General features: G+C 32.1%; 2 protein-coding genes across 2 annotated transcripts; both read left to right on the top strand.

The window, feature by feature from the left end:
• Window positions 1–7,083: 7,083 nt before the first annotated feature.
• Window positions 7,084–7,893, top strand: LOC126672231 (uncharacterized). Its single transcript, XM_050366180.2, has 2 exons — window positions 7,084–7,202; window positions 7,305–7,893. The coding sequence occupies exons 1-2, from the start codon at window positions 7,084–7,086 to the stop codon at window positions 7,891–7,893; spliced, it is 708 nt and encodes a 235-aa protein (XP_050222137.2).
• Window positions 7,894–12,375: 4,482 nt separating this feature from the next.
• LOC126675190 (protein NRT1/ PTR FAMILY 2.11-like) lies at window positions 12,376–20,397 on the top strand. The gene is made up of 5 exons (XM_050369796.2): window positions 12,376–12,528; window positions 13,177–13,394; window positions 17,573–18,132; window positions 18,935–19,470; window positions 19,908–20,397. The coding sequence occupies exons 1-5, from the start codon at window positions 12,444–12,446 to the stop codon at window positions 20,267–20,269; spliced, it is 1,761 nt and encodes a 586-aa protein (XP_050225753.1). The 5' UTR covers window positions 12,376–12,443; the 3' UTR covers window positions 20,270–20,397.
• Window positions 20,398–24,744: the final 4,347 nt, after the last annotated feature.

Raw genomic sequence — 24,744 nt, 5'->3', positions numbered from 1 at the left:
TGTATACCCCGTACGTTTGATGTTGTCAAAGTAGGCAACTTGTCTCGCTTTAGCAACCGGAACCATCGGGCTTAAGATTATCAAAGTGATTAGATTAGATAAGAACCGGGTAGGTCAGTTTTAGAATTCTAATACGAGAAGTTTGGTATTAGAACTAAATTAAAGGATGAAACTGAGACTAAAAGAAACGGTGAGAAAAGTTATTGAAATGGAGTTTAGGTCCCAAATTGGTAAATAATAAGTTAATTCTCGGGAATTGGAATTAAAAATTATTGACGGAAAATAATAATTATGGATTAGTATTATTTATTTGGATATAAATAATACGTACATATTCGAGTTAAAGTGAGCAATTGACCGTTTGATTAAAAGGAAAGCTTGAAAGAGAAATGGTTAAAACTAAAGAAATGAGGGATCAAAGATGTCAATTAGCCAAAGTATATTAATAAATTAATATGAATTCAAGAAGAAGAAGAAGAAGCATCATATAAGGAGAAACGAGAAAAAAATTGCGATCATCAGGGTTTCACTATTCGACGTCCGGATCGCATGATTTTTGTTCTGTTCTCTTCAGAAATTCGATCTCTATCACTCCAAAGCATCATATCAAGGTAAGCTTGACGTTTTGGTTGAGGCTTTTGATAGTTATATGGATGTTTTGGTATTGTTATGTTGCGGTCGAATTGAACATGTCGGGATCACGTTGTTGTTGCCGTTTTAGATAGTTTTAGAGATGGGTTTTATGGGTTATAAGTGTAGAAGCATGTCAGAATGAGTTCAGAGGGTTAAAAGCGAAAAAAAAAACGTGTTGTAGGAGGGCTGAGCTGATGTCTCACGACGTGAGACCTAGTCTCATGACGTGAAACAGTCTCTCACGACGTAAGACCGAGTCTCACGCCGTGAGAGAACCTGGGAACAATGTGCCTAGCCACCAAGGACTCCTACACGTCGTGTCGAGGTTCAACATGACGTACCGAAACCCGATGACATGCCGAGGACTCCAAAAATGTGAAAAACGATCGTTGAACTTGAAGTTTCGATATAGGTTTTCAAAATGAATACTTCAAGTAAAGCGTAATCGATTAGTCGAATACCACGAATGGTATTAAACAAGTATAAGATTATGATTAAAGGTTAACGAAATTTACAAACCATATTAGGATCGAATTAGGATAACCTAAGTTTGTAACTTAGGGTTTTAAGTACGCGAGGTTCACGTTTATGTACTAAACACGTATTTGATCTAAACATGTAACAGACGCATCGGCAAGCTACAAGATCGACAGGATTGGATTAGCAAGGGCTTATTATCGTATTGATAGCATTGTAGATTGGATAGTGGTCCATATGAGTCACATTTTACTTTTGTGTATTATTCGTAAAACCTATTTGATATACTATAAGAATATTATCACTTGCATCTCATATTATATGATTTGATTGTATAGTATATTGTTTGATTGATTGTTTTTGAAGTATAAGAATCCGGTGTGTGTTGAGAATATTTGCTGTAAGTGCACAGTGTCAACTCGTAATATAGATTGTGAAGTCCAGATATCGTACCCACAAGGAAAGCAACTAAATACACCCAATTAAGATACTCAATTTGGATAGCCAAAAAGATAATTTGGTTGAAGTGATTTTAAATTAATAAAATTGAATTAAGCAGATTTAATTTAGAATAAAATTAAGCTTTTAATAAAAATAGGTTTAAACAATAATAAGGAAGATCAAGAATTATTAATTTTCTTTATGTCATTAATCTCATGGAATATGGATTATGTTGTCAATTTATGGTTCAGGCTAGTTTAATGCATCTATAACTCTCTCTCAAGCCGCTATAGATAAAAATATACAAATAACCAATTAATAGGCAAATTACTCACTCTCGTGTTATAAAATACCAAATCAAGTGATTAAATGATATTTATTAAGCAAAACTCAAGAACACGTATTCATTAACTCACTCTCGTGTTATTAATTCATACGTTGTCAATTAACTGATCTATTATAATTAAGCTCTCTCAAGTCAGAATTAAAACATAGGGCAATGAATGAATTGACCAAAAACATTCAAGCATTATGAGCATTAATCAACACATAATTTTAACAACAATCAAATATCCCAATATGATTAAGTAAACATAAGTCCAATTAATAATCCCCGAAAATGGGTTTAGCTACTCATATCTAAAGGAAATTCAACAATGACATATGTGGAATTCATGATTAACAAGAACACAGCGGTAATTGATCTCTCAATAATGTTGTACCTTAACTCTGGAATTCCAATATGTTTTGTGAAATAATCTCAAACGATAGAGTAGAAATGATAAACTAAACTCTAAAATAGACTACCTCTAATGGCTAGTCTATGATCTAAGAAAGTGTAAAAGTTGTAATCTCTAAAAGATTAGATGTAAGATCTCTAAGATGATGTCTTTCCTCTACACAAATGCAAGCTATTTATAGAGTAGCTAGGAGTGGAGCTCAAGTCAAGAATCTCTCTTTTCTTTATGGAATTTGAGTGATGATCAAGTTTTGTATCTCTTCTTTCCATATAGAGCGGAGTAGGGAGCAAGTTCTTACATAACCATCTTGAGTGAATCATGGTTCACTTATCTCATTTTCAAAGATAACTTGATTCAATCTCATCATGATATATTCTTTGAGTGCTAATCAAGTTCTTCTATAAAGAGCTCTGGAGGATCAAGGTTGACTTATCTTGTTTCCAAAAGAAGCTTAAATGTATCAAAGTTGACTTATCTCATTTCCAATAGCAGATTGATCCAAGTCAATAATGATTTCTTCTTTCTTAATGATCATTTTGTCAACACTTCTTTCTTTGAGTGCAAGTCAAGAAAGATCCCTTTGAGTGTGAATCCAATATATGTTGCTTATGAAAGGTGTATGAGTGTGTTTGCCAAGAATCCCCAAGCGATTTTCCAAGAATCAAAATTATGCTCCGAGACCAGAAGTCAGCCGGGTGGGCCGGCTGAAGGCCGGCTGAGCTGCTGTTTGTGGCTCAACTTCTGGTTCGATTCGTTTTTGACTCGGTTTGACCTGGAACTTGGTTGGCGTTCTTGAACTTGACTCGAATCCTTTTGGCTCTGACTATTTTTGCATTTTAACTCTGTTTTATTCCTAAAAACTTCAGAAATATTAAATATTTACATTTTTCATAAAAATTAAGAAACAAGTGAAATTAACTAAATAAGTGTATATTTTACATCATAAAGTACTAAAAACTAGTAAATAAATGACCTCTAAATGACGTAAAATATACACTTATCAGTGTGCGATCCGAGGGAACATGCTACCTATTGGGTGTCAATAGGCTGTGTGATCACCAATATCGGGTAAGTCTTAGCAAATAGAATTACACTAACTTATTGTGTTAGACACAAGGTTGAAACTCGGTCGAACTATCCCGGAACCTGTGTTTAGTGGGTTGAACTCGGTCGAACTATCCCATCACCCACATATCGATCGATCGTTTGGATTGAGTAGTGGCATTGGTAAATCTCGGTTAAATTATCCCGGACTGTACCACCTGGAAAAGGTTAATACTCGGTTGAACTATCCCTGTCACGACCCAAATTATGGAGTCGCGACCGGCGCTAGGGAATGGGAGTGGTGCTCCAAAACCCGTAGCAAGCCTAAAATAATTAAAACTTTTTTGCATTTAACAATCATATAAAGACCCCACAACGGAAATGCACATACGTCATGCATTCATATACATATATAACTGAAAAGGTTAACGTATATATATGGGCATACAATTTCCGTACCACGTACGTACTAGCCCAATGTACTGTGTACATACTAGTGTATCTATCACAACACGGGCCGCTAACACCGTGAAACAAAATAGTTGACGTGACCTACAAAAAGATATATACAATAAACAGTCATATAAACAACTGACATAGTATGACTGTCACAATCCACGACTTTGTCAACTGAGGACTACTACTGCAGCTCTACGGAAGTCGGGAACTATACATCTACGGTCGACTTCTGGATTCAAAAAGGTGGACTCTAGCTAGGTACAGACAGTAAGCACCTGAAAATATAAAACAACAACAGGGTCAAACTATGCTGAGTGAGTTCGCAATTTACTAACGGTATTATAAAAATAACATCGCATTTCAATAAAGCATTTATATGAAAATAAATATACATCAAGCATTTGATCTGATTGAAACTTAAAGCCTATAACTTAACATAATCTTTATGAATCACGTATTACGTATAACGATATTCAACTCAATCATTCAATCCAATGGCCCGGTCCCGGGATAGTTCAACCGAGTTCAACTGCTGCCAGTCACTCAATCCCAAGTTGTGGGTCTCGAGATAATTCGACAGAGTTCAACCCACTAGATACGGGTCTCGATATAGTTCAACCAAGTTCAACCTCGTATCTATTATTTGTAGTCCAACCTTCATTTTTGATAACATGCGCATTCATCATATCATTAACAATCTAGACACGCTAGACTGACTCGGTTCTGGTGATCACACAGCCTATTGACATTCAATAGGTAGTTAGTTTCTTCGGATCGCACACTGGATTTTTATGCGTAAAGCATTTGATAAAGCGATATACTATATCATCAAATCATATAGGATATGATGCATTTAATTATAATACATATAATATATCTAATAACTTTTATGAATAATACACGAAAGTAAAATACAACTCACTTGGACCACTACAGTGTACTCGATATGCTGATCAAACTCGGCTAATCCAAAAATGTCTATCTCGTAGCTCGCCGATACGTCTGATACATATTCAAATCAATATACGTTTAGTATGTAAACGTGAACCTCGTAAACCAAAAACCCTAGGTTATAGATTTAGGTATTCCCATTTTACTTTTTAAAACAATTCATAAACTCGTTAACCAATGTCTTATACGTGTTTAATACCATTCGAGGTATTCTACTAATTGCTTAAACTTCGTTTGAAACATTACTTAGAAACCCTACTCGAATCGTCACGCTTGACGAACATTTCTTACGTTTTCGGAGTCCACGGAACATATTCCGGTTGGGATATGTCGCATCGAACCTCGATACGACAAGTAGGGGTCATCGGTGGCTAGGCTCATTGTGCCTAGCCTCTCTCACAACGTGAGAGAGGGTCTCACGAAGAGAGAGCATGTCTCGCGTCGCGAGACCTTGTCTCGCGTCGTGAGACAACTTCTCACGACGTGAGGCAACATTTCCAGCCCCTTACCCTTCGTTTTTCAGCCTAAACTTCTTCCAAACTCATCCCGACATGCTCAAGTACGTATATACCTCAAAACCCAACTCGTAAACGCTAAAAAATAATGATTTCAACGCGTTTTACGTAACTTCGATCCAAACCGCAACGTTATAACACTAAAACAGCCCCATATATCAACAAAGACCCTAGCAAAAACGTCATGATTACCTTGATATGATGCCCAAGGATGATAGAGAATCAAATTCTGAGAAGATCGGTATAAGGAACGTGTGATTCGGACGTCGGACGGCGAAACCCTCGCGATCACAGTCTTCTTCTTCGTTCTTGTTTTTTCTAGATTCTTCTTATGAATCCTTATGATTCATATTCATTTGTATATATATGATGGTCAATAGTGCTATTTAATCCTTTACTTCTTTTAGTAATACCATTCTTTCTTTTAACTTTTCTTTTAATCAAACGGTCAATTGTTTACTTTAACTCGAATACGTACGTATTATTTATGTCCAAATAAATAATACTAATCCATAATTAATATTTCCCGTCGATAATCCTTTATTTGCAATTTCTGATAATTAATATATTATTTATCAATTTGAGACATGAATTTTGTTTTTATGACTTTTCTTACTATTTCTCTTAGTCCCAATTCTATCTTTTAATTAAGTTCTAATATCAAATTTTCGTATTAAATTTCTTAAAACCGGCCTACTAGAGTCTTGTCCACTTTAATTGTCCTAGAATTCTTTCAGATGCCGCCACTCCAGCGACTCAAAACTTGACACGTGGTTCAATCAGGTAACTTGGACTTACGGGGTATTACAGTCTTCCCCCCTTATAAAAATTCGTCCTCGAATTTTCATATAACTTGCTATAACCTTATGATATTATTCTTAATCATTTCTTGGCATCCGTTGCTATGCAACATCATTATCTTCTTCTTCTGCCTTGAATCTTATCACTTCATTCTGACTAAATGGTTCTTACCAATTTGCAACTCTACCTCATCAAGTCTTGCTGGTTATTGATCTACCTTTCTTGTAGTGTTTTGACAGCAATCTGATCTTAAAATTCCTTCATAACGTGATTAAGGATGTGTTTTTGTCGTCACTGTATGATTGAGACACATTTATTGTCGTTTTTGTCCAAGCTTTCACTTTCCCATTATCGCGTAGCTTCAATTATGTTTCTGAAATAGTAGCTTTTTCGTCACTATTACATAATTTATCATTATTGTCGAATGATCGTTGATTGGTGTCTACTTGACTCGTCGTTCCATTCTTGGTGATCGTTGTAATCATTTTCGATTCACCTGACTCGCCAATGCTTGAGCAGTTGTTGTCGCAACGTTCATATCGCTAGTGAAATATCAGCTGTGTTCTTGCATCTATAATTATTCATCTTCATAATCATTAATCTGAGGTCGTATCTTTTGTTCATCCATCCTATGCTATCAGTTTCCTTCCTCATGTGTAATCGTCTCCAAATCTTTGCTTTTCTGCCCTTCTCATAATTCTTTTTCAAGATTGCGCATTGATAGATGCCTTATTTCAACATCTGCTGGAGCATCATGGTCATACATGTTTTTATCTGCTTTACCTATAGGGCAGTCTGATGATAACCCTATTTGTTTTCGATATGCGAGTATTTTTTATTGGGGACCCAAACCATTCCGTTTGATTAATTCTTGATGGGAACATGAAGGGTTGAAGCCTTTTATTACCAAAAAATGGACTTTTATCTGTTCTACCTCTCCTAAACTAGTAGAGCGATTGAAATTATTTCTTCAATCTATAAAGACTTGGAATACGGAGATTTTTGGAGACCAACACAAGAAAATGCAGGAGCTCTCTGAGATGATTTCAGCTGAAGATATAACTGCAGATTCAGTTTCTATGACAGAGGATGAGTTGGCCAAATATAACAGCCTGAAAAGTGAGCTTTGGCCCACAGAAACGTATGTGGAGTCTCTCTGGTTTTAGAAATCAAGACTTAAATGGAATTCTGAAGGTGACAGGATCACAAAGTTTTTCCATAGCATGACTTCTTCTCACTATAGGAATAACCATATTTCCTCTCTGCTTGTGGATGGAACTATTTACTCAGAGCCAAAAGACATACGTTTACATATCATAGATTTTTATAAATCTCTCTTCAGCCGTGAGGGTAGGATTTCTTTTGACATCTCTGGTATTGCTTTCGACAGAACCTCTGTTGAGCAGTGTGAGTCTTTTATCAAGCCTTTTGAGGAGTCTGAAATCCTCATCGCTATTTCATCATGTGGCGTGAATAAGGCTCTAGGACCGGATGGTTTAAATTTTTTCTTTTATCGGAGAGCTTGGCCAGTAATAAAGGATGTTATTGTTGATTTCTTCAACAGGTTTCACAGTTTTAGTACTCTGCCTAGAGGTATTAATTCTTCTTTTTTGGTTCTAGTTCCAAAGGTCGCGGGTTCTTCTAATATTAAGGATTATTGTCCTATCAGTTTGATTAACGGGTTTTACAAGATGCTTTCAAAAGCACTTAATATGAGATTATCCCCTATTCTTGCATATGTTATTTCAGATTGCCAACACGGTCTTTTGAAGGGTAAAAATATTATGGACTGTTCTATGATAGCAAATGAACTTATTCATGTTGTTATTTAGAAGAAGGGGAAGTTGCTAGTTCTGAAGCTTGATTTTCATAAAGATTTTGACTGTATTGATTGGAGTTATCTTTTCTCGGTGATGCGATGTTTGAATTTTCCTGAGAAATGGATAGAATAGATGTCCTGGTGTCTATCCACGGCTACCACATTTGTGCTAGTTAATGGCAGCCCTATTGATCCTATTCAGCTTCAGAGAGGCGTCCGCCATGGTGATCATATTTTTCCATATTTGTTTGTTATTGCTGTAGAAGGTTTAAAGCGTATTCTTGTCAGATCAGAAGAGTTGGGGTTAACTAACGGCTTCAGTTTTTCAGCAGATCATGATCCTATATCTCTTTTGCGATTCCCGGATGAAATGATATTATACATTCCTTATGATATCTAAAAGCTTAAAAATCTAACTCGTATTCTTCGTTGCTTCGAGTTAATCTCTGGGTTGACTATTAATTTCCATAAAAGCTCCATTATGGGTATTAATTTTGGTGAAGCTGATTTGTTGTCTGCAGCAAAGATTGTGGGTTGTAAGATTGAATCTTTCTCAATCAAATATTTGGCTCTTCCTCTTTCCAATAGGAAAATATCGACGGGTTCATGGAATTATGTTGTTAAACGTTTTAAATCACGCCTAGCTCTCTGAAAAGGTTCTCTACTGTCTCCGGCTGGAAGGTTAGTCTTTATTAAATCGGTTCTTTTTATCATCCCGGTTTATTATATGCCATGTTCAGTATGCTCGTTATTGTGAGAACGCAATTAGAGTCATATATATTGAGATTCTTGTGGAAGGGTGATGTCGATTCTCGTGTGCTAAGCAAGGTCTCGTGGAAGACTATATGTCAAGATTTTAATAATGGTGGCATGGGTTTTTTTAACCTCCAATTTAGAAACCAAAGCATGCTTTTTAAATGGGTTTGGAGGTTAATAATGAATCATGGTAATTCGACTTGGTTTAGCATTTTTTTCAAATTGCTCATTGGTTGTGGATTGGAATTCTCTCTCAAATGGAGATTCCAAAAAATTATCTTTTATTTGAAGAGGTATCAAAAAATTTGTTGTAGCGATGTTGATAATTGGAAGGCTTTTATTGGGAATTTGAATTATAGCATAGGTGAAGGAGATTCTATCTCTTTTTGGAATGACAATTGGATGGGGAATGGTCCGGTTAATTCTCTTTTTCCTCGGTTATATAATCTTTCTAATCAAAAAAGTGCAACTATTAAAGATGTTCAAAGTGATAGTTGGCGATCGTTTAAGGGGTAACAAACTTTTTTTATTTGAAGATTTGAAGCCTTTGTTTAATGCCATTGTGTTTGTTTTGAAGAGTAAGGATGAGGTTCTTTAGAATTCAAATTCAAGCAAATATACTCCGACTTTTTTTTGCCGAATCACAGCTGCTCCTACATTTCTTCACCGTCCAGCACATGCAACTTTTGGTGGAAGACCTGCTACTATGACTCTGACTGTTATTACAGGGCCAAGACAATTGGAGCTGTTGTTTGGGCTAAACCGTGAGGTGCATCATGCTGACTGAACGAAAGTTGCCCTTTAACACTATTGTGGATTTAAATGTTCAGAACGTGGATGTTGGCAGCAATGAATTGGCGATTCCTTTCAAACAAATATGAGACTCATTAGCACCTCCAAAAGTTAAGTTTTTTATATGGCTTGTTTTTCATAATAGAGTTCCGTCTCTTAATTTTTTGGCCACTCGTTCTATATCTATGTGGATAATTCTTTGTGTCTTATTTAAGGTGTGTTGGAAATGCAATAGCATATTTTTATTTATTGCCAATTTGCCAGGAGTATATGGTGTGTCGTGCTTCATAAATTGAATATTTGTTGGGATTTTCCTTCTATGCTTGTGGATTTTATGCTTCAGTGGCAGGGAGATGTCCATATGAAAAAATTTGGCAAGTCCTCTGGATGATTATGATATGGAAAATATAGAAGAGTAGAAATAGAAGAATTTCTTAGAACAAGAAGACAGTTTCCCTGTATACGATTTCTTATAGGAAATTTACTTATTCTGGTTTGGATTTTTATATGAATCCTTTATGTATTCTTTTTTCGGACACTCGATGTTGCCTTTATCTAAATCGTAACCTCTAGTGTACATCTTGTATGTCACTTCTTGTCCGAAAGCTTATTTTAGGTTTTTTGCCATTTTTTGTGGCTTTTAATATATAAATTATTCATAAAAAAGCTATATATATTTGTGGGACAAAAGGTTATATAATTGTATTGATGATAGAGTTACATGCATGACAATTTAATTAGCAACTTCAGCCGAGATGTGAGAAAAACGTGATTGAATACATACCATAGTTGAGAATAAAAAATTAAATAATAAAATGGATTTAAAAATTGAAAGAAATACAATTAAATTGATAGCGTGTTTATTGCTTAATATATTTTATATGTCAAACTAAAGGAGAATCGTCCACCGCAAATACGTTTTATCCATATATTTCGAATATGATGCTGCTGCTATCACTGCACTAGTAAATAAGATTTATTCCTTTCTAACCAAGTCAAAAGAATAGAAGTTCCCATTATTAAAAAAAACTTATTCCAAAATTAATGAACTAATTAATTAACTTATTCAATGACATGACATCAATGGCTACTAGATTTTCCCAGAGGACACATTTTTTAAGCTAATATTTAGGTCTCACTTGCTTCAAAAATAGTATACAATTCCGGTAAGCATATTTTTCGGGAAGTTAATTACTGAGAAAGTTCATGTGAAGGAAGTCAATATTTGCATTGCTCGGTTCACTTAATAACTTCTCGGAAAGTTATATTTTTTTAATTAACTAAAATTTAAAGATAATATTATCCTCAATAATTAAATTGGCTAATTAAATGTAGAAATATAATAGTATTTCAATTAATTTAATTAGGGAAGATGAACTTATTTAGGTTTTGTTAGGGAAGTCATTGCCTTAATCAAAAGGAAGTCAACCCCTTAACTTTCCGGAAAGTAGATTGGCAAAAGTGAATCAAGTGAAAAAAATGATGTTTCCCGGAAAGTTAAACTTCATTAGTGAACTTACCCCCAATCAAGTGAGGCCTTAGGATTTAAGTAACAATTTGCCCGCTTAATCAGTAAAGAATGGACAAATGATACATAAATTAATTTTATGGGTAAATGTCTTAGTTCAGTGAAGCAAAATCTCCAATTTGGTGATTATGAATTAACTCTATTTTAACAAATTATCTTACAAGTTAAAGAGGCAAATTGTTAATTGAGGGGACAATTAATTTACAAATTGAGGGTGCAAACTGACAAAATGGGACTGATTGCCTATAATCACTAAATCTGTGTACTGATTTGTTTATAAAATTAATTTATTTGTTAATTGCTCATTACTTATAAATTGAGGCAGCATATTGCAAATTAAATCCTTATGTTTTTGTTTAAGACTGGCAAAAAACTAGTTAACTTTACTCTCAAATTTGGTACCTTAACTTTTTAATTTCTATCAGTTTGGTTTGATTTTTAATTTAAAAGAGAATGATTATTTTTGTATTTTGATAAAATCATAAATCAAATCAAAGCTAATCAAATTCATTCTTCTAATTTAATTTAGTTTATATTCCTTTCAAAATCAAATTTATTTTTGGAGATTCACTTTTAAATTGAATCGAGCAAAAACGATGGCACATCCCTACCTACAAGACTTAAGATATCAATCCAAAAGGACTAGCGTGACAGTGCAGCATGTCATATTAGCTGTGACATAATGGAAATCAAGATTAACAATAATTTTAACGTATAATACATTTATCTACTAATAGAAATATCTCGTTTATTATGTATATCTATATATTATTTAGAGTGTGATCAATCTGACGTGACGGGATGTTGTATATGCCAGTTTAATAAGTTTTGTTCACGTAGATGCTGTATATAGCATATGAAAAAACAAATACTTTTGGATAGCATCTAAGTACTTGTCGATTGCCGCCAAAAGAACAGTTATTCATATTGAAAATGTAAAAATGTTTTATTGGTAAATCTGTAATATATAAGAATATTGGGAGGCAATAATCCCTCATCACATCAAATAGTTTCGGCCCTTAAATGCGTGAGAATAAATTCCAACCCACTAATCTTTAGCTGGATGCTTTTATATCATTGAAATAGTTTCCAACTCTAAAATTATACTTAAATTAAATACCAATTTTTCCCCATAAATTTATAATTTATAATCAATTAATTGTAAAATTACTTCCATTATATATCAGTCCTTAAATTTATTATTTTTCTCAATTAGCCCAATTATTTTTATCATTTTGCTCCATCAATTTGTTTTTCAAAATTGATAAATTTGATCTAATTGATCAAAAATGACAAATTAAAAGGGCTAATTTGCAATAAAGTTAAGTTTAGTACTAATAAGCGATGAGATGCAAATTCAAAGGGCAAAACTACACTGAAAAACTCTGAAATTGAGTATATAAGTGTTCCAACATTTCAGTTTAAGGACAAACAAAAGGCATACAACACATAGAAAATCTCAAGTTTCCATCACTACATATCTAGTTATGGAAACTAAGAACGACAAAACTACATCAACTAACAAAGATGTTGTCAACTATAGAGGAGTTCAAGTTATGCCATTTATCATTGGTATGTTTAAATATTTTATGTGTTTTAAGCTAATCGATTCTCTAATTTGATTTTCTAGCTTATCGGTATTAAAAATTAGGTTTGAGACCGGAGTTCAACCGGAATTTAACCGTATTATAGAATATAAAAGTATATAATATATTCATATAATATATATTCATATAATATATTATCAATCTGAAATTTATGTATAATTTCATCTATATAGTTTCAAAATATATTATTAATTCTTATTTAATAAAAGAGAATATAAAGTCCTTAGTCTAACTATTGGAGGGGAGGTGTTGTCTTTAACTCTAAGAAACCTACTAGGGTCAAGCTTGGTAGCAATTTCTCAACTTTTTTAGTTGAGTAAAATGAACTTTGAATTGAACAAACGGAGTTTAACAATTTATATCTCCAATTCAACGAAGAACCCCAATCAAAAAATGGTCCGTTTTTTTGTTATTCCAATTAAACTAGTCAGTCCGGTTTAAATTTGACAACTATAAATTTAATGGTGCCAAAAATTTAAACTATGTTTATGTGATAATTGAATGTGTTACTTTTTCTAAAATTGAGGCAGAAAAATTGCTAATTTTCTAATTTGAATTTCTAACTTATGGTATTAAGAATTATTGATAAATTTATATAACTTGATAATTTCAGGGAATGAGACGTTTGAAAAATTAGGAACTATGGGAACGGTATCAAATTTAATAGTGTATTTGACAACTATGTTCAACATGAAGAGCATAACGGCAACCACCGTGATCAACGTCTTCACCGGAACAGTAAATGCTGTGCCGTTAATTGGTGCTCTCATTTCCGATTCCTTCTTGGGTCGCTATAATACTCTTGCCATTGCTTCTCTTTGCTCTTTCATGGTATAGTATAAATTAAACAAATATTATGTATCATCAATTTAATCCTATATCATTATTATGTTTATATGCATGGGCAGAACCAAGTCGGGGCCGAGTGGGTGGCCGCCTTCTAGCCATCGGCCATCCCTTGCCTCCTCTTTTAATTATCGACTATTATATTTTTTTAACCGGCTAATTTTTTTATTTAAATGATCATTGGTTTTTTCATTTTTATTTATTTATTAAATTTTGTTGGTTACTAAATTTTTACTTAGTTATAAAATAAATATTTTATTTTAGTTTTGGATATGAAAGTTAAATATTATTTTGTTTTATTTGAAGATCACTTGCCGAAAAATAATGCAAATTTATTGATATATTCAATTTTCAATGTCATGCTATTTAAAAATTCTATAACTCAAATGGTATAAGCGCTTAGCACTAAATTGTTAGATTGTGGGTTTAAATTCTCTCATAAACATTTTATCTCTCTAATATTAAAAAAAAGTTTATAATTTAGCAACTTTTTTCCTAATTATTGACTATTTGATATGTTTTGTTATATAATAATATATAATATCCGTTTATTTTATCATGTAAATAATCATCGGTCTCTTTTTTTATCTGCCTTTTCCTTTAAGTACTAAAATTTTCATATGAATATATTCGTCTCTTTTAATTTCTGATTTCCATAGGTATCCGTGCATGCACTCACAAGTAGAACACTTTTGAGTATGCTAGATTTTACCTTTGATATTTATTTTATTTCAAAAAATAAATTGATTAGTATCTAATGAAAAGTTGAAACAAAATGAATATTTATAAAGTTAACTATATAAATTCAAATTAAAAATAAATATTTAATTAATTAAAAAATAAATTTATGTGAATAGAATATATCAAGAAATGAAGTTTTTATTATTCATAAATAAAAAATGGGTCGAAAAATAATGGATTAGAGTAGAAAAAAAGATTCACACTCAAATTTGAGTATGAGTTGGAGATTGTCTAAACTTACAGTAAAGGATTTATAATTTTTCTAGGTCAAATTATTTTTTAAATTTAAATATGTATGTGTTTTTATTATTTATAATCTTTTATAATAATATCAAATTTAATAAAAAATTATAATTATAATTATATTTAAAATTTAAAATTTTATTTTAAACTTAAATACTTGTGTTTTATATCAATTGTGACAATACTTTCATAATAACTCTTTTTAAAAGTTAGATAAATTTTTTAAAAATTGATCGTAATTGATAAAGAATATAAAAGTTTGAATTTAAAAAATAAAACTTAAAATTAATTTTTAAATTGAATATGATTAAAAAATTAAAAAAATTAATCGTAATTGATAAAAAATGATAAAAAATCTTAATCTTTTCTATTTTTTTAAACTCCAATAACATAAAAAGTTTACGTCTGTAGTTTTGGTCCATTTAAAAGTTAACAATTTCATTTCAATTTCAAAGTACTAAAATAACTGCGATATTATAGACTAAAAATCATTTTTTTTTGTACATATACAAATAATTACCGTGAATATTTTTCAATTTATTAACAAAAAATAGCCCACGATAGATATTTCTTATGAGAAAGGATCTTTTTAAATATAAAAAAAAATTGAACTACAAAAAAAATACAGAAGACTCCTAAAAAAGACATTATATTTACCTTATGTAACACAATGAGATTATTTGGCTACTATAATCCTACCTCTAAAAAGAAAGGTTTTTCCATTTTTGGCCGGTTGCGGGCGAGGAGGGATTTGAACCCCTGACACCGTAGTCTATCGAGTCATTAAAAAAATTCAACAAAAGACAGAAACAAATTCACTATATGTTTTTTTATTCATAATTTAAATATTAACAACATATGCTAAATTGAATAAAGATTGAAATTAATAAAATTACAGTTAACTTTTTAAACTGAAATTAAAAGTTTTAAATAGATTTATAAAAAGGTGAAAAAGTATAGATTGTTCCAACTGCTAAACCATTGAAAATCATTATAATAGAAGAAACTTTTATAACAAGTTCAAAGAAGTTATATAAAAGGTAAATAAACTAACAACTCTAAGATGAGTAAAAATAGACCATTTGCTTTATAGATATAATAGAAAAGAAAGTCGAATATGAAACTCTCAAGTTGGATTCTAACATCTGTAACATTAAGTTACGCATAATAAAAATAGATAGTTAAATTCGAAATTAATATTTGAAGTCTCTTTAGTAAACTAAAAGGGTGGTGAATCTGTTTTAAAAAATTAAAAAGCATAAGAATGAAATTAAGATATGATTAAGAAATAAATATGAAAAAGAGAAAATGAGAACCGTTCCTTGTTGGAATGCCTAGTGATTAATAGTATTTTTAATATTTCAAATGGAAGGAGAACCGTTCATTGATGACTAATACATAAGAAACTAGAATGAGAAAATGGAGAATTTCGTTTAAAGGTGGCATTTTACTGTAGCAAATTATATAGAATAGGTTTCTTTGCAAATTTATTATGCTAATTGAGAATACTTTAGCAGGCATATAGTACACATTTCTTTCGAACATGATGCCCTTGTCATTATACACTAGTATATATAAGGTTTATTCTTTTTTGACCAAGTCAAAAATATCGAATTTTTCATTTATACTTGTTTGCATAAGTTTTAAATGTAGAAATAATAATATGTTTTTCCCAAAAAAAAGATTCGTGTATATGAGATTTTGAATGCACCAAGCATATCATCTAAGACCGAACCGTCTAACCTATCTAGGGAGTGCGATTCAAGTGATTTTTAAAATTAAAACAAAATAAGTATTAATAAATTATAATTTTATAAATAAGTTTAAAATTTGTTTGATTAATTATCAAAAAAAATTGTTTGGTTTTTATGATTTTTTGAAGTTTTGTGAAAGAAAAATAAATTTAAGAATTAAAATGAAATTTATTTAAAATAACTAGATCATTTGATTAAGTAAACTAACACCTTTAAATGACCGCCGTGGATGTTAGTAAATTTGGAAAAACATTAACGAAGAATTTTATATTTTTAAAACATTTCATTAGACCTTACTTCATAAGAAACTGGCCTAATCACTCAAAAATTCCCCACCTTTATCCCCTTTTGCAAATATACCCTGACGTAGGAATTTTTTCAATTTTACTCTAATTTTCCCTTTTATGTTTCAATTGTACTCAAAACATCAAATTGACCTCTTTTCACTTAGAAAAAATTTTAAAATAATACTTCATTTTTAGCCTATATTTCAATTAGACTCTAATATTATTAATTATATAAAAAATAGAAGATTATTTTAAACTTTTTTATAAGTGAAAAGAGGTCAATTTAATGTTTTGGGGTACAATTGAAACATAAAAGGCAAATTAGGGTAAATTGAAGAAATTTTTATGTCAGGGTATATTTGCAAAAAGAAATAAAGATGGAGGGATTTTGAGTAATTAAGCCTAAGAAACTTCAGTAATTATCTTTAGAACCAATTTAGAGAAACACAAAGGCTTCAAACTTTCATATTTTGAATCTTTACTAAATCAACTGACTCTAATTGAATCAAACTCTAGCTCCGCAGATTTTGATCAAAACAAATCTAGTTCTACACATGGGTGTTAATGTTTTAGGCAAATTTAGCATATCTATCCACAACTTTAACTTATTTGCCAAATATACCATATTTATATAATTATCATTTATACCATCATTTTTGTCGACTTTTGTCAAATTTATCTGCAATAAGTTGTTCTGGCTCAAGTACAAAATTACTCCTACAAAGCGTGTATAATATCATGTTACAATAGCTCTAAACTGAGAGTGTTTATCCCATGCAATCGTTGCGCCACGTCATTTTTACATCAAGTCAATGAGCATTTACGATAGGAAATCTTTTAATTATTAATTATCTTTTTTATCATTCAATTTTCCACATCGCTAACGCACAATTGGTTTGTTGCACGAATGACATGGCGCAACGGTTATGTGCAATAATTTTTCCTAAACTGATTGTGGATAAATTTATAAATGTTGAAAAGGTGATGATAAATATTGACTTATGATGTCTTTGACAAATATGTAAAAGTTTTGCCTAAATTATATTTCAAATTAGGCTCTAGTGTTTTTTTTTTTAAATGAAAAATGGAGTAATTTTATCATATCTAATTAACTTGATTAATCTGAATTCATTTCAAGGGGATGATAGTGTTAACTCTCACAGCCGGAATCTCCAAGCTACACCCTCCAACATGTTCGGCAAAGGAGATCGGAACATGTGTTGGTGCCACCGGTGGTCAGTTGGCTTTACTATTCGTTGCATTAGGGTTTCTAATACTCGGAGCCGGAGGTATTCGACCTTGTAACCTTGCGTTCGGAGCAGATCAGTTCAATCCGAATACGGAATCGGGGAAGCGGGGGATCAATAGCTTCTTCAATTGGTACTATTGCACTTACACATTTGGGATGATGATCTCCACAACTTTCATTGTGTATGTGCAATCAAATGTGAGTTGGACTATTGGGTTAGGTCTTCCGGCAGGTTTAATGTTCATGTCTTGTGCACTTTTTTTCGTGGGTACTAAATTTTACGTGATAGTAAAGCCTGAGGGAAGTGCTATAATTAGTGTGGTGCAAGTTTTAGTTGCGGCTGCTAAAAAACAGAGGTTAAAGATCCCTAGCGATGCTTCTCTATGTTTTTTCAATTATTTGCCACCCAATTCTATCAACACCAAGCTTCCTCATACATACCAATTCAGGTTAGTGCTATATTTTCTTTATTTCGGCTTAATTAAATAAATAAGTTATGTTTAATTGGAAGGTTAATGTTGCAATTTTAATTTATGTCTTTTTAGTAATTGTAATTTTATTTCAAGTTTATGAAGTTAGCTATAAAGATTTATATTAGTTTGTTAAAATGCATATTTGGGTCCTTGTATTATTATACTTTTTTGTATCGAGTCCTTCCGCTACAGTTTGTTTATATTGAGTCCTTACATTTTTAATTTTATAGACATTAGATCTCTTAGTCACAAAAAATATTAAAGGCTTCAAGTTAGAACAAAAATATTTAATTTAAGGAATTACTTTCTACAAAAATTAAAATATAAGTACTCAACTTGAAAAAATTAATATAAAAAAACAAAAAAATTATTGCAATCGCAGTAACAGCGTGTGGAGTATAGAAGTATAGGGACATCCTGTTAATAAATAAAAGTAGATGACTCCAATTTAAAAATGCATAATTATGTGGGGATCCAAATAATAATTTGATTCTGTTTAAAATTATAATAAAATTTAATTTTTCATATTCTGGATAAAATAAGACAAATTAATCTGTCTTTTCGATACAAACCCAACTAAAAAAAAAAGAAGCGATTAGTTTTGTTTAATTTAAAAAATTGAAGATCCCTATAAAATTAGTTCGGTTTCTGTTTAGTTTAAAGCATAGGTATCAATTTGATATATACAGCAAAGTTTGGATACTCATAAAATTATGAGTCATAATACAATATATATTCGAAAAATTATTAGAAAATAACCAAATTATAATGCATTCAGGTGTCTTGATAAAGCTGCAATTATAACAAGTGAAGACCAAATAAATCCTGATGGTTCAGCCGCCAATCCATGGAAGCTGTGCAGTATCCAACAAATTGAAGAAGCAAAATGTGTAATAAGAGTGATCCCAATTTGGGCCTCAGGAATTATTTACTACATTCCAGCAGTTCAACAGAACACTTATGCTGTTCTTCAAGCACTTCAATCCGACAGAAGACTTGGAAATAGTGGCTTTCAGATTCCTGCTGCTTCGATGATAGTGTTCTCAATGCTAACACTTACCATCTTCATTCCCATTTACGACAGAATTATCGTTCCGTTCCTTCGAAGAATTACGGGAAAAGAAGGCGGAATTACGATGCTTCAAAGAATGGGAATCGGAATTCTTATCTCTATCATCACCATGGTTGTTTCGGGTTTGGTTGAACAAAGAAGAAGGCATTTTGCTACTACAAGGCCAGGGATGGGAGTTTTTGATAAAGGAGCAATATCGTCTATGTCGGCCTTATGGCTAATCCCTCAACTAGCACTTTCAGGTACGGGTATTAAAATGAATTAGACCATTGTCAAATAAATCGTAACTCATTTAGAGCTAACATGACGCAATATTATATACTTACATGTACAAAAAGTATCCTACTTGACATTTATAAAATTGCGCCGCGTCAGCTACAAACTAAACATTAATATATTTAGCAACACAGAGAAAATGAAGTACCAAATTGACAACGTGTCAAAATCGTTATATATTCGGCCAACGACTTATAGTTGTTGGTAAATAAATATATTTTGCCTTTTTAATCATATGTATTATACACTGCCCGACAAACTAAATGAGTTAAGCATGTTGGAATGGTTCACATGTCATCCCGAGATACGACAAGAGACGAACACTTTTAAACTCAATCTAAACCTAATTTTTTTCGTATTAGAGGAATCGTGTTCATGATCTATTTTAACACTCCACTCGCAGGTTTAGCGGAGGCTCTTACTTCTGTCGGGCAAACCGAGTTTTATTACAAGCAATTTCCTGAAAACATGAGAAGCATAGCCGGTTCCTTCTTCTATCTCGGATTCGCAGGCTCATTTTACTTCAGTAGCATACTTGTTTCGATAGTGCACCACGCCACCTCCAAATCTAACGGCGGAAATTGGTTAGCCGAGGATCTTAACAAAGGGAGATTAGACTTGTTTTATTTCATGATTGCTGTTCTTGGAGTTCTCAACTTCGGATACTTTCTATTCTTTGCCAAAGCCTATAGATATAAAAGTAAGCCTACGAGTGAGACCATGGTTGGATGCGAAGAGGACAACTTAATTGTAATCTCTTCTTGAGCATAGCTCAATAAATATTACAGAAAAGTTTATTGTAAGAAGACATAATATAGAAGAATAAGAGTAATTTATTGTACGATTGTTTGGCTATTGTAATATACAAATTGGACTTAATTGGTGGTGATGAATTATGGAAATCCTTATAAGTTTGTGTAAACACCTATTTTATAGATACTATAGTTTATGCAATAACGATTTAAAGTGTCCAATTACGATTACTAGAAAAATTCAATTGAATGACGAATTAATTAGTATGTTTTAAAATTTTAGAGATTAGACTAGCATTTGGCAAATGAACTTGCAAGTTAAATCGTAATTCTCACAAATAACCATAATAATCCAAAGGATTTACAGATAAAAATCTGAAAAATCAGACTAATTTCAGGTTTTTAGAGGTTTATAGTTCAGATTGACTATTTCAAAGATAGAATACTAAAACAGGACTAAAATAAACAATTTAAGCACAAATAGGCCATATTGGTAATTTTGTGGCATCAAAATAATACTTTAACCATAGTTTCAACTCAACACTAATTATAATTAATTAATTAATAAAATTTAAATGAGATAAGCAAACCTAATTAAGAGACATAATCTATAACTGCCACACAATAACAATGGATATGCATTCTCATTCAAATTTAATTGCCATGAGCATATAAAAGAAGAGAAATTATTAGGTAGACTCAGTTCATCACGCCATTCATGGACTAAGTCTATTACATAATGACACGTCATTAAAATGATGACAATCTTATAATATTACTATTCAAATGTGTAAATAAGTAATAAATAAATTTACAAAATTGCCATCATTTTAATGACGTGTCATTATCTGATAAACTTAGTCCATGAATGACGTGGTGGACTGAATTTACCTAAGAATTTCTCATAAAAGAAAGCATATAATTAATGAATATGAGTTTATACATTAACTGGATAATATGATTATGAGTTACCATAATGATATGAAAATATAGTAAGACTTGGTTTCACTAAAAGAAAGACCGTTGAAATTATGAATAAGGATTTAATTGAAATAATTGAAATTTAGACTATAGAATGTGAATTTGTTTAAATATCTTATATTCATGAATAATGGAATATATGAATGTTTGTTAAATTAGCTACGATAAAGGAATCAACTTGATATATGAATCATATATAGTTATAGGTTTTACATTGGAATAAAGTAAACAACTATTAAATCGATTCAATTGATTAAGGAGATTTATGAAGCAATGTCAACGAACCGACAATTGAAATTTTAAAAAAATAAATTTTAAAATAAATATGACATTTTTTGTTTTTAATAGAATTTAAATTAATTATATATCTATGAAATATGTAAAACAAATTTATTAGAATTAATTAAATTTAGTAAAAAATAGATTAATTCTAATTAGCGTTATATAAAAAATAAGGTTAATTCCATAAAAAGTCATGACCTTTACACGAATTTTCATTTTAATCACGACTTTTAAAAATTACCATATAAAACCATGACCTTTCATTTTTTTTCAAATCTATCACCAACTATTTTTCCGGTGAATTTTACCTTTTATTTTTTTTTCAAATTTGCCGGATTAGGGTGGCCACGTCATCAAAAATATAACAAAAATTGATTTGGTCATAGATTTGAAAAAAAAAATGAAAGGTCGTGGTTTTATATGGCAATTTTTAAAAGTCGTGATTAAAATGAAAATTCGTGTAAAGTTCGTGGCTTTTATGGAATTAACCCTAAAAAAAATTATTTTTTAAATATATATGAATTTTATTATAATATAATTAATCATTTAATTATTATCAAATTTAGAGAATAGAGAAAAAATTAATTAACTTTGTAAAATCTGATTACAAAATGAAGAAGAAGATGATTTCAGCTTTATATACTTAGCTGAAATCATAACTTTTTTACTAAGAAATAACCGCTCCTAACAAACTAACAAACTCTCACACTCTCTACATGACCTCACTTCTTCAAACGCATAACAACAAGTCTTGAATCCAGCTGGCATATGCTGATGTGGATCATAACAGACTTTGAGAGAGAAAGCTTCAGCAGCAAGCAATTACTAAAAAGAAGAAGGCAGAAGTAGAAACTGCAGATCAGTACCTTAGAAGCATATAGTACTCGTGTTACCCCCCCCCCCCCCCCAAGCTGGAGTATATATATCAACTATACCCAGCTTGGAAATTGCAGCTTGAAAGGTTGCTGGAGGCAAAGCTTTCGTCAAATAATCAGCAAGCTGTGCAGAAGTAGAAACTGGGAGCAGATGCAGTAACTTAGAAGCCAACTTTTCCCTTACAACATGACAGCCTATTTCTATGTGCTTAGAGCGTTCATGAAATACTGAATTGTGAGCTAGCTGAATGGCTGAGTTACTGTCGCAATAGACAGAAACTGGGGAAGAGACAGATTGACCAAGATCTTGCATGAGATAAACAAGCCATTGAATCTCACAAGTAAGAGAAGCAAGAGCTCGATACTCACCTTCAGAACTTGATTGAAACAACTGATTGTTTCTTAGACCTCCAGGAGATTAAAGAGTCCCCTAAAAACACACAGAAGCCAAAAACAGACCTCCTGGTATCTGGACAAGTGGCCTAGATTGCATCAGTCAATGCCTTGAGCTGGCCAGAATTGACAGCAGGATAAAATAAACCTTTCCCTGGTGCTCCCTTTAAGTATCTGAGAACACGATGAGCTGCCTGTAAATGAGCATTAGTAGGACAATCCAAAAAACTGGAATAGTTGATGCATTGCATAGGATATGTCAGGTCTTGTGGTGCAGAGGTACAAAAGTTTACCAACTAATGTCCTAAATGTTGAATTATCTGAAAGAAGATCAGAACTGTCTTTAAAAAGTTTCTTGGAATTCAACATAGGAGTGGGGACTGGCTTAGAATCCAAAAAACCAGTATCAGTTAACAAATCCAAGGAATATTTCCTTTGAGACAGATTGATTCCTGCAGAAGACCTTGCTATTTCCAGGCCTAAGAAATATTTTAACTAACCAAGGTCTTTAATACTGAATTCTTTGTTAAGATATGACTTTGTGGCATCGATTTCTTCCATGGAGTTATTGGCAAGTATTACATCATCTACATAAATTAGTAGAATGATAAAGGAAGAATCGGATACCTTTGTAAAAACTGAAGGATCAGAATGAGCAGATTTAAAACATGTGGATAAAAGAGCCCCAGTCAACTTGGCATGCCATTTCCTGCTGACCTGCTTAAGACCATAAAGAGATTTCTGTAACTTGCAGACCTTTGATGGTGAAGAACACTCAAAACCAGGAGGAATCTGCATATATACATCTTCAACTAAATCACCATGCAAGAAGGCATTGTTGATGTCTAGTTGATGTAAGTGCCACTTTTGTTTTGCAACTAAAGCCAGTAAAGTCCTGATTGTGCTCATTTTAGCCACTGGTGAAAAAGTATCAAGGTAATCCAGACCCTCTTGTTGAGTGTATCCCTTGGCAACCAATCTGGCTTTATGCCTCTCAATCTCACCATTTGAGTTATACTTAACCTTGTATACCCATTTACAACCTATAGGTTGTTTGCCAACTGGCAAATCAGCGATGATCCAGGTATTATTGTGAATGAGAGCATCAAGTTCAGTTTTCATAGCTTGTTGCCAACAAGGAAGTTTAGCAGCAGCATTGTAATTTTTTGGTTCTATTGTAGAAGTTATGCTAAGAGCAAACTTTTTATGACTGGTAGAAAGATTGTCATAAGATAAGACAGTAGAAACCTTATGAGGGGTGGTAGTATGTTGAGTAGGTGTCATTGATGAATGACATTGATAATCTTTGAGATGAGATGGAGGATGGGATATTTTTGTGGTTCTGCGAAGAGGAGGAAAGTCCTGCTCTTCAAATAAAGGTTGTGGTAATGGACTGATAGGGGAACTGAGGTTCCGAGGACTGGGAGGTTGAGAAGGAGTAGAAAGTAGTGGTTGGCTAGTAATGGATTGTGCAGTGTCAAGAGGAGAAAGAGGCTTTTGAATAGAAGAAGGGGCACAATCCAAGTCATAGAAGGAATGATTATCAATAGCAGATGATGATTCTTTGACATTTTGTATAAGAAAAAATGGATTCATAGAAGACCACATTCCTAGAAACCAAAATGGTATGCTTCTCAATATCATAGAGGATATAACCTTTGGTAGCAGAAGGATATCCTAGAAACATACATTTAAGGGCCCTTGAATCAAATTTGGTTCTGTGCTGAGCAATGGTACTAGCAAAACACAGACTACCAAAAACCTTTAGATCATACAAATCTGGAGGTTCATTATAAAGTTTTTCAAAAGGAGTAAAGTTTGAAATAATAGGAGAAGGTATCCTATTTATTAAATAAACAGCATGAATAACACAGTAGGCCCAAAATTTCAAAGGTAGAGAGGATTGAAACCTGATAGCTCGAGCAACATTGAGAATGTGCTGATGTTTTCTCTCTAC

This window comes from Mercurialis annua, linkage group LG3, assembly GCF_937616625.2.
Source record: "Mercurialis annua linkage group LG3, ddMerAnnu1.2, whole genome shotgun sequence".
NCBI classification, from domain to species: Eukaryota; Viridiplantae; Streptophyta; class Magnoliopsida; order Malpighiales; family Euphorbiaceae; genus Mercurialis; species Mercurialis annua.
Note: the sequence above shows the minus strand (reverse complement) of the source record. Positions and strands in the feature narration are given on the sequence as shown.